Genomic DNA, 10,669 nt, shown 5'->3' on the forward strand with positions numbered 1-10,669 from the left:
GTGAGCCCCATATGAGAGAAGCAGCATGGCTCAGTGGAAAGAGCCCGGGCTTGGGAGTCAGAGGTCGTGAGTTCTAATCCCGGCTCCGCCGCTTGCCAGCTGTGTGACTTTGGGCAAGTCACTTGACTTCTCTGGGCCTCAGTGACCTCATCTGTAAAATGAGGATTAAAACTGTTAGCCCCGCGTGGGACAACCTGATCACCTTGTATCCCCCAGCGCTTAGAACACTGCTTTGTACATAGTAAGCACTTAAACACCACATGGACTGTGTCCAACCTCATTAGCGTGGATCTAGCCCAGCGCTTAGTACAGGGTCTGGTACGTAGTAAGCGCTTAACAAATACCATTTAAAGAAAAAAAAGCTATCCTTAGGACTGTCTTGACTGAAATACACAGCAAAAATGGTCTACAAATACCATCATCATCCTCCCAACACATATGTATATATGTCACATTTATATTGATGTCTCCCCCCCTAGACTGTGACCTCGTTGTGGACAGGAATGTGTCTGTTATACTGCACTCTCCCAAGCACTTAGTACAGCGCTTTGCACACCGTGAGCACTCAGTGCAACGAATGAACAAACTTCACCCCAAATCCTATGAAGCCGCACAATACGCTCCCGTTGTTGACAAATCCCAAGTTGAAATAGTCTATTTTCTGACTGTCCACGTGGTGCAAAGCCCCGAGGTAGACCCTGGCATCCATAATCCCCTCGCCCCCATCGCCCAAGCTCCGCCAATCTCTCTCAGATACGGGATGGGACAGACCACCCCCCGGTGCATCTCCCCCCCCCCGACGACCCCTCGTCCACTTCCGCGGGGCGGACGGACCCCAGAGCGCGGGACGTGAGGTCGCGATGGTATTTATCGAACGCCTGTCGTGGGGAGAGTCCTGTGCTAAGCACTGGGAAAGAGTGCCCAAAGCGGAAATAAGGCGCAGATCCAGTCCCTCGAGGGGTTCCCGCAGACATATACTGAGAAAGGCGGTTCCACGACCCCAAGAAGTCTCCATCCTCCAGCGGGGGGAAAATCTTCCTTTCCCAATAGGCCTAAAACTCTCCCCTTCATAGGGGTCAAAGCGCTCCCGGGCTTTGGACGCTCACAAGCACCAGGGTCTCCTGGAGAGAGCAAGGAATCAGAGGACCTGGGTTCTAATCCCGTCCCACCACTTTACTGCTGTAGGGCCTCGGGTAAGTCGCTTCTTCTTCTCTGGGTTCCCGTTCCCTCACCTGCAAAATGGAGACCCAAGGCCCAGCCTTCCTCCTACTAGGACTGTGAGCCCATGTGGGACTTGATTACCTATATCTACCTCAGCGCCCAGTACAGTGCTCGGCACATAGGAAGTGCTTAAGGAACCCCGCAATCATCGCTGCTACTATTAGGACTCTCTCCCCATTCCCTTCCCAGCCCGGACCCCTTCCAGGGGCCTAGGGCTCATTATTCCCCACAGGCCTGGGGCTCCCATCCCTCTCCCTCCCTTGTGCCTGAGGCTCCCCCCACTCATTCATTCAACAGTATTTACTGAGCGCTTACCATGTGCAGAGCACTGTACTAAGCGCTTCGAATGTACAATTCGCCAACAGATAGAGACCGTCCCTGCCCTCTGACGGGCTTACGGTCTAATTGGGGGAGACAGACGGACAAAAGCACTCCTGGCACATGCCTGGGGCTCCCCCCTCCACAGTCACCTCTGGCTGAGGCTCCCCCCATTCCTTCACATTTGCTTGGAGCTCCCCCTCCCTCCCCGACATGCCGGGGGCTCCTCCCACTCCCCCCCCTTCACACGTGGCTGAGGCTCCCCCCATTCCATTACATGTGTTTGGGGCTCCCCCTTCCCTTCCTCCCACATGACTGGGGCTCCCCCTCTCCCTCCCCCGTGGCTGGGGCTCCCTCCATTCCATTCCAGGTGTCTGGGGCTCTCCCCCTCTCCCTCCCTCACAGGTGCCTGGTGCTCCCCCTTCCCAAAGGACTGGGGCTCCCCCTCTCCCACGTGACTGGGGCTCCCCCTCCCTTCCACGTGACTGGGGCTCCCCCTCTCTCCCACGTGACTGGGGCTCCCCCTCTCTCCCACGTGACTGGGGCTCCCCCTCTCCCTCATGAGTGGGGCGCCCCCTCCCTCCCTCGTGACTGAGGCTTCCCCCTCTCTCCCTCCCACGTGACTGGGGCTCCCCCTCTCTCCTTCCCACGTGACTGGGGCTTCCCCCCTCTCTCCCTCCCACGTGACTGGGGCTTCCCCCCTCTCTCCCCCCCCACGTGACTGGGGCTCCCCCTCCCTTCCATGTGACTGGGGCTCCCCCTCTCTCCCACGTGACTGGGGCTCCCCCTTCCCTCCTTCCCACGTGACTGGGGCTCCCCCTCCCTGCATCCCACGTGTCTGGCGCTCCCCGTCCCTCCGTCCCACGTGACGGGGGCTCTCCCCCCGCCTCCCCCCGCTCCCCGGGCGCGGGGGCCTTTAGTAAGCGCTGGGGGCTGTGACCTGCATGGAGTCGGCGCCGACGATCTCCCCGCCGAACCTCCGTCCGAGCTGCAGCGCCAGGGCGGACTTGCCGGTGCCGGTGGCCCCCAGGACCACCACCAGCGGGGACGCGCGCGCCGCCATGGCCAGAACCCACCCCGCGTCCCCATGGCAACCCCGGGGGGGCGGGGCCGGAAGTACGGGGGGGGGAGGGAGAGGCCTGCCCAACATCCGGGCTACCGGACGGCCCTTACTCAGCAGCAGCTCTGCACTGAGCCCTGTTCTAAGCGCTGGGGCAGATACAGGGTCATCAGGTGGTCCCACAGGAGGCTCACTGTCTTCATCCCCATTTTAATAATAATAATGTTGGTATTTGTTAAGCGCTCACTATGTGCAGAGCCCTGTTCTAAGCGCTGGGGCAGATACAGGGTCATCAGGTGGTCCCCCGTGGGGCTCCCAGTCTTCATCCCCATTTTAATGTTGGTATTTGTTAAGCGCTCACTATGTGCAGAGCCCTGTTCTAAGCGCTGGGGCAGATACAGGGTCATCAGGTGGTCCCACAGGAGGCTCATAGGCTTCAGCCCCATTTTAATAATAATAATGTTGGTGTTTGTTAAGCGCTTACTAAGTGCAGAGCCCTGTTCTAAGCGCTGGGGGAGATGCAGGGTCATCGGGTGGTCCCACGTGAGGCTCACAGTTAATCCCCATTTTACCGATGAGGGAACTGAGGTACAGAGAAGTCAAGTGACTTGCCCACAGTCACCCAGCTGACAAGTGGCAGAGCTGGAATTCGAACCCATGGCCTCTGACTCCCCAGCCCGGGCTCTTTCCACTGAACCACGCTGCTTCTCTAACATAATAATAATAATAATGTTGGTATTTGTGAAGCACTTACTATGTGCAGAGCACTGTTCTTAGCACTGGGAGAGAGACAGTACAGGGCCATCAGGTGTTCCACATGAGGCTCACAGTCTTAATCCCCATTTTCCAGATGAGGTAACAGACACAGAGAAGCGAAGTGACTTGCCCACAATCACACAGCTGACAAGTGGTAGAGCTGGGATTCAAACCCATGACCAATAATAATCATTGTGGCATCTCTTAAGCCCTTACTTTGTCCCGAGCACTGTTCTAAGCACTGGGGGAGGGGAATACAAGATTATCAAGTTGTCCCACATGAGGCTCACAGTCTTCATTTTCCAGATGAGGTCCCTGAGGCCCAGAGAAGTGAAGCAACTAGCCCAAAGTCCCACAGCTGACAGGTGACGGAGGTGGTATTTGAACCCATGACCTCTGACTCCCAAGCCTGGGCTCTTGCCACCGAGCCACGCTGAAGACTGAGCCCCATGTGGGACAACCCCCTTCCCTTGTATCTTCCCCAGCGCTTAGAACAGTGCTTGGCACATAGTAAGCTCTTAACAAATATCGTTATTATTATTATGCACTTGGGGGAAGCACCATAGAACAGATATAATAATAATAATGGTATTTGTTAAGCACTTACTATGTGCCAAGCACTATTCTAAGCACTAAGGTAGATACAAGGCTATCAGGTTGTCCCACGTGAGGCTCACAGTTTTCATCCCCATTTTCCAGACGAGGTCCCTGAGGCCCAGAGAAGCGAAGTGACTTGCCTGCAGTCACACAGCTGACAAGCAGCAGAGCCTGGATTCGAACCCATGACCTCTGACTCCCAAGCCCGGCCTCTTCCCACTGAGCCACGCTGCTACAAGAGATGGTGGACTTGGTCCCTGACCACATGGAAAGTAGGATGCAGCAATAATGCTTCTGATGCCTGGTTACTTATTTTGTTTTCTTATCCCGCTCCCCCCTTCTAGACTGTGAGCCCGTTGTTGGGTAGGGATTGTCTCTGTCTGTTGCCGAATTGGACTTTACAAGCGCTTACAATAAATACAAGCGAATGGATGAAATGACTGAATACCAGGATGGACTGCCAAAAGCAGCGTGGCTCAGTAGAAAGAGCATGGGCTTTGGAGCCAGAGGTCATGGGTTCGAATCCCCGCTCGGCCACTTGTCAGCTGTGTGACTTTGGGCAAGTCACTTAACTTCTCGGTGCCCGTGACCTCATCTGTAAAATGGGGATTAAGACTGTGAGCCCCACATGGGACAACCTGATTCCCCTGTGTCTACCCCAGCACTTAGGACAGTGCTCGGCACATAGTAAGCGCTTAACAAATACCAACATTATTATTATTACTGAGTACATTCTCTGTGCAGAGCACTGTACTAAGCACTTGGGGGAAGTACCATAGACAAGAGATGGTAGACTTGGTCCCTGACCACTTGCAAAGTGCGGTATAGTAATAATGCTATTGCTGCTTGGCTATTTGTTTTATAGTCCATCTCCCCCCTTCTAGACCATGAGCCTGTTGGGTCGGGATTGTTTCTATCTGTTGCCGAACTGGGCTTTCCAAAAACATAGTACGGTGCTGTGCACATAGTAAGCGTTCAATAAATATGATTGAATGAATGACTTGATTGATTAGGGAGAGAGTTCAGCTCAAAGCAACAGGCTCTCCTTCCCTCCCGGAGTAGGCCGGTTCAGAGAGACCCCTTTCATTCATTCAGTCATTCAAGAGTATTTATTGAGCGCTTACTATGTGCAGAGCACTGTACTAAGTGCTTGGAACATACAATTTGGCAACAGATAGAGACAATCCCTGCTAAATGACGGGCTCAAAGAGGAAGTGGCAGAGTTCAAGGGGGGGAAAGCAGATTGCTGAGGCCAATATTCCTTGGCTCTCTAGGCTCCAGCTAGCTTAGTGAGGTTTTTCATTAAAAAATGTGGAAGATACCCCAGCTGAAACATGGCTTCATTCTAAGGTAGGGCAGATGGAGGCCACCAAGGCGGTTGAATAAATTTCCCTCCTTCTAGGCCTACCGATCATATTTATTATTGAGTGCATACTAGGTGCAGGACACTGTACTAAGCAACTGGGGGAGTACAACACATAACAGACACATTCTCTACCCACAACAAGCTCATAGACAAGATGGGGGAGACAGACATTCATATAAATAAATGAATTACACGTGTACGTAAGTGCTGGGAGTGGTGGAAAAAAAGGGAGTAAATCAGAGCGATGCAGAAGGACGTGGGAAAAGAGGAAAGGAGGGCTTAGTCAAGGAAGGCTTCTTGGAGATGTGCCTTCAATGAGATTTTGAAGAGGGGAGAGGGGAATTGTCAGGTGTTCATTTTTTCAGTCATATTTCTTGAGCACATACTGTGTGCAGAGCACTGTACTAAGCGCTTGGAAAGTACAATTCGGCAACAGATAGAGAAAATCCCTATGGGGAGAGTCGTTGTCAGACATGAAGAGGGAGGGCTTTCCAAGCCAGAGGCAGGATGTGGGCAAGAGGTCGGCGGGGAGATAGAGGAGATCGAGGTACAGTAAGTAGATTGGCATTTAGAGGAGTGAAGTGTGCAGGCCGGATTGTAGTACGGGAGTAGCGAGATTACTTTCGCCGCCTTGCAAGCCTTATCGAAGGCCTGTCTCCTCCAAGAGGCCTTCCCTGACTAATCCCCCCTTTCCTCTTCTCCCACTCCCTTTTGTGCCACCCTGACTTGCTCCCTTTATTCAGCCCAGCCCCACAGCTCGTATGTGCATATCTGTCATTTATTTATTTATATTGTCTGGACCATCCCCCCCCCACCAGACTGTTAGCTCACTGTGGGCAGGGAATGTGTCTGTTGTACTGTGCTCTCCCAAGCTCTTAGTACAGTGCTCTGCACACAATAAGCACTCAATAAACATGACTGAATGAATAAATTCAATTGAATAAGGGGGCAATATATTCAGTAGTATTTATTGATTGAGTGCTTTAAACTGACAGTAAGGAGTTTCTGTTTGATGCGGAGGTGGTTGGGCAACCACTGGAGGTTCTGGAGGTTCTGAAAGAGGGGGGAAACATGGACTGAAAGTTGAGAGAGAGTGCTGTTCTGTGGGGAAGACCACCAGTGGGAAGTGTGCTCTGTTGTGTAAACAGTGGGATGAGAATACTATGCGGAACAGGTTGCATGAAGTGATTTCCATTTCATTCCCAACTCATTTAGGTTAATTTACTGATGTTAAGGTCACCTCATATGGACACAGCCTAAGGCATCTGTCCCTGGTAGAACCCAGGTGCATCAAGAAGCAACGTGTGGAAGACTTAAATTCTTAGCCGTTTGCCCCCTCAATATTCTTTTTCCCTCATCCCTTGCTCCTTATCAAGCTTTGATCAGGGACCATGATTTCTCCTGTCAGTAGCACACGCCTGGAGCGGGGTTTTAAATGGAGTCGTGTGGCCGGCACATTGGCATACACCCTCAAAGCTGAGAGCCTGTTAGAACTTTCTCCAGATTTTCAGAGAGTACTGTAACTATAGTAACAAGTTCAGAAAGATGGAGGGAGCCCAAAAAATACAAAATGAGGCAATAGGAGAGGAGGGTATTATCATAAGATAATTCGACCATGACAACGGTACACACTCATGAAGTGAGAGGGGAGGTTGGGAGAAGGAAAGATAGGAAAGCATTACTATAGAAACCAAGCGGGCAACTGTTACTGTAGTAACCAGGAGGGAAAAAAAAAGATGGGAAAACTGTGGTGGCAGAAATACGGAGAGGGAGGGGACTGTTGCTAAGGTAACCAAGGGGAGGGGGGCAGTGAAAAAGACTTCTACCAAAGCATCGGAGACAGAAAATTGCTTTTAGCCTAGCAACACAAGACTGTCTCCATAGTAACAGCGAGCAAGGATCCCGGTTATAAACAAGAGACTAAAGGGAGAATTATCACTGGAAGTGCTTAGGAAGAAGATGGGATTAAAGCAAGCGAAATTTTTACATCAGTCTGGACCATGTGGTCCACGGGATCTTGTAAATGAAGTGGGAGATGTCGGAAGGGCTCGCAAAGGCCTAGCGTTCGCCGGTTGCTAGAGCCGCCAAGAGGGTAGGGAACGGCGTGTTCCAGAACATAACTTTGGACCGTTCAGTGTGAATCCTTGGTTTTGCAAATGTAGCAAAGAGCCTTCTGCAAATAACGCACTGCCCCACCATCCCTATAACCCATCCCCCTTCTGAGACCCACTCCGATGTCCCATAAAGCGAATCGCTCAAGTCTGAGACGATATGAACAGGGTACCTTTTGAAAAAAGGCAAGAAGACGTGAGAAGCAGCGTGGCCTAGTGGGTAGAGCCCAGGCCTGGGCGTCAAAAAGGATGTGGGTTCTAATCCCGGCCCTGCCACTTGTCTGCTGTGTGACTTCGGGCGAGTCACTTCATTTCTCTGTGCTTCAGCCAGCTCATCTGTCGAATGGGGATTAAGACCGTGAGCCCCAGGTGGGACATGGATAGTGTCGAACCCGATTAGCTTGTATCTACCCTAGTGCTTAGTACAGTCATGAAGCAGCACGGCGTAGTGGATAGAGCACGGACTTGGGAGTGAGAAGGTCATGGTTTCTAATCTCGGCTCCACCACTCGTCTGCTGTGACCTTGGGCAAGTCACTTCACTTCTCTGGGCCTCAGCTACCTCATCTGTAAAATGGGGATGAAGACTGGGAGCCCCACGTGGGACAACCCGACTCCCTTGTATCTATGCCAGCGCTTAAAACAGGGCCGGGCACATAGTAGCGCTTAACCAATACTATAATTATTATCATTATTATTATTACTATTACAGTGCCTGGCCCATAGTATGTGCTTAACAAGTACTGTAAAAATAAAAAAAGGTAAAACAGAAGATCCTTCTTCCCCCTTTCAAAGAGGTTACATAGAAACAGTAACACGATCAAAGGTGAGGACCCAATACCTTCCAACTACCTTATCCAATCATCCCTTTACTGATTCCTGGACCTAGAGCTGTACATCTCGGTCTTCCGAAAGAGATGAACTACTTCACTTTGCCCCATTAGTCTAGTTCGTTTAGACTTCTGGCAGTCGCAATATTTTGACGGTGAGGTTCAAGATGATCTCAGAACCCACTTCAGCTAAGCTAAAGGAGCTATTCAACTACTCCCTGACTATGTTTATAGGTTTATAGGCCGAACCTAGTTTTGTATGTATATTAACTGGGTGGCTAGTGTCTGGTCAAAGGAATGCCTTTCTTCTCCTTCCAGCCCTACCACTCCCTTTCCTCTCCTACCAGTAGTCACCCAAGACTATCCTGACAGATAGCATCATAGAAGGGAGAAGATTGCAGTCACTTCCATTCTTCAGGTGTCCCTACAATGCACACTTCACTCCCTCCTTGATAACCGTCCCGCCAAGAATTCCATTAAATGGGCGGTGCACAAAGGAAAAGGATGAGCCTTATTTTCCCTCTACAGAGATTCTCATCTCTTTTCACCTAAATCCTGGCTCCCCCAGTGAACGTTGCCCCCCGAACTACCTTTCTGACTTTGCTTTGGTTTACCCTCAGAAGTTTCACTTGAGTTTCTCAGGCACGAACCTAGCGCAAAACTAGACGGTAGCATTTTCCCCGCTCCAGGGTCCGGTAGTGCACTCCTTGGTTCTTTTCAGGCGGAAAGATGGAGGAACAAAAACCAGTGAGCAAGGAGCTTAAAATACTTTACATTCCAGAAACACCTTCCCTCCCTCCACAAGCCCAGCACTCCTCTCCCTCTTCTCCCTCTTCTCCCCCTCAGTGTTGGCTCATGCAAGCACACACACACACACACACACACACACACACAGAGTGCAGTGTTCAACTCTCCCCTTACATGGCCTTGAGAAAGCCCTTTTAGCACAATCCTTCTCTGATTAGCCTTAAGGAGGCATAGCTCATGGGGGCTCAGATTGGAGTTGGAACTAAACGAGGGAAAGGGAGATGCAAAAAACTCCCGGCGGGCCTAGTCGGTTGGGTACACCTGATTTATGAAGTGTGAGGGAAGAAAGTGCTACATCCAGCCCCAGCCTTATTCTTAAAATTTCCTCAGTCAGACAGCCCCAAACTCTGTGACTGCTGCAAACCTCCCTGCAGTGGGGACCGATCTATTAATGGAGGACTGGGTTTCTCAAACCCTCCTCCGGCACCATACCTTTCCAAAGAGGGATTGTTTAGCTTTCACAATCTTGGAAGAGGCCAGTCTGGGGGGCCAGACAGTTTCGTCCAGCTAAACATAAGCAATGGGAGGAAGAGACTCCTCTCGGGGAACTTGTATTCCATTTCCTCCCCGGAGCATCAGGCTCAGTGATCCCCACAATTCCAACAAAGAGTTATAACGTTTGACAAAGAAAAAAATACCCACAAGTGCGAGAGCAAGGGTTGCAATTTAGGTTTCTCCTTCTTGGTAGGATCTGGCACCAATACCCAAGAGTCCCAGGTGGGAAAAGCGGAAGAAGTGGGTCTAGGTTTTCCTTGACCAGTAGTTAGGGCTTTTCTTCCCAAATCTTTTGGGCTTTGAGCCTTTTGCTTTAAACTGATAGAAAACTTCAAAAACTCTTTGAGGCAGATGCTATTATCCATTTTACAAGTGGCAGGGCTGAGGCACAAGCAACAAAATGACAAAATGACAGTGCCTGGCACATAGTAAGGACTTAAGTAGCATTTAAAAAAAAAATCCCATGGCAAATTAATAGGTTAGGGACACAACCTGGCTTGAGCCTCGCGCTCATTTTAAACGGGTATTAAGTCTGTTGAGCCGGCCCAGGGGTGGGGTAAAGTGAAATTCCAGGAACCGAGTATGCACTGGGTTAGTACCTCTGCCTCTAGAAGTAAAAGTCACCCACAATGTTGGGAAGAGAGGAGCTCTTTCTGTTGAACTCCCAGCAACAATCAATAGTATTTATTCAGCCCCCAAGGGAAGGCTTTTACCTGGTACTTAAGAGTCCATTTTTTTCAATCCGGGATGGTTATGGACTGCATAGACTGCCAACTCTAAGTGTCTTGAGAAACCCTTTATTAAAAGTCGAAGAGGTTCCAGATGTACAGGGAAATTTTTGATCGGGAAACTGATCGTCCCAAATTAACTAAAATTCAGGCAAATCCCCCTTTCGAAAGAAAAAATAATAATCAAATCTTTGCAACAGGGATATTACCCAGAAAATTTTCTTGTACAAAACTTAGGTTTCAACAATACTTTGCAAAAAGTCATACAAAAATACAGTATAAAAACATCCTCCAGTACAAGACTCAGCAGCAGCTTCCATAAACAAACCAAAAAAAACCGTTTAAGATAAGCTACTGTAAAGTGGTTAAGAGTGAGGTAATA

At 50.3% G+C, this 10,669-nt stretch overlaps 1 protein-coding gene across 3 annotated transcripts in view; it reads right to left on the bottom strand.

Moving 5' to 3' along the window:
- TRIT1 (tRNA isopentenyltransferase 1) overlaps positions 1–2,628 on the bottom strand; it is a 29,830-nt gene extending 27,202 nt beyond the window's left edge. For all 3 annotated transcript variants that reach the window (XM_029081446.2, XM_029081445.2, XM_029081447.1), the window contains exon 1: positions 2,480–2,628. In XM_029081446.2, the coding sequence (XP_028937279.1) occupies positions 2,480–2,602 (123 nt within the window). In that variant the 5' untranslated portion in view covers positions 2,603–2,628. The remainder of the gene's footprint in view (positions 1–2,479) is intronic.
- Positions 2,629–10,669: the final 8,041 nt, after the last annotated feature.

This window comes from Ornithorhynchus anatinus, chromosome 16 (assembly GCF_004115215.2).
Source record: "Ornithorhynchus anatinus isolate Pmale09 chromosome 16, mOrnAna1.pri.v4, whole genome shotgun sequence".
NCBI classification, from domain to species: Eukaryota; Metazoa; Chordata; class Mammalia; order Monotremata; family Ornithorhynchidae; genus Ornithorhynchus; species Ornithorhynchus anatinus.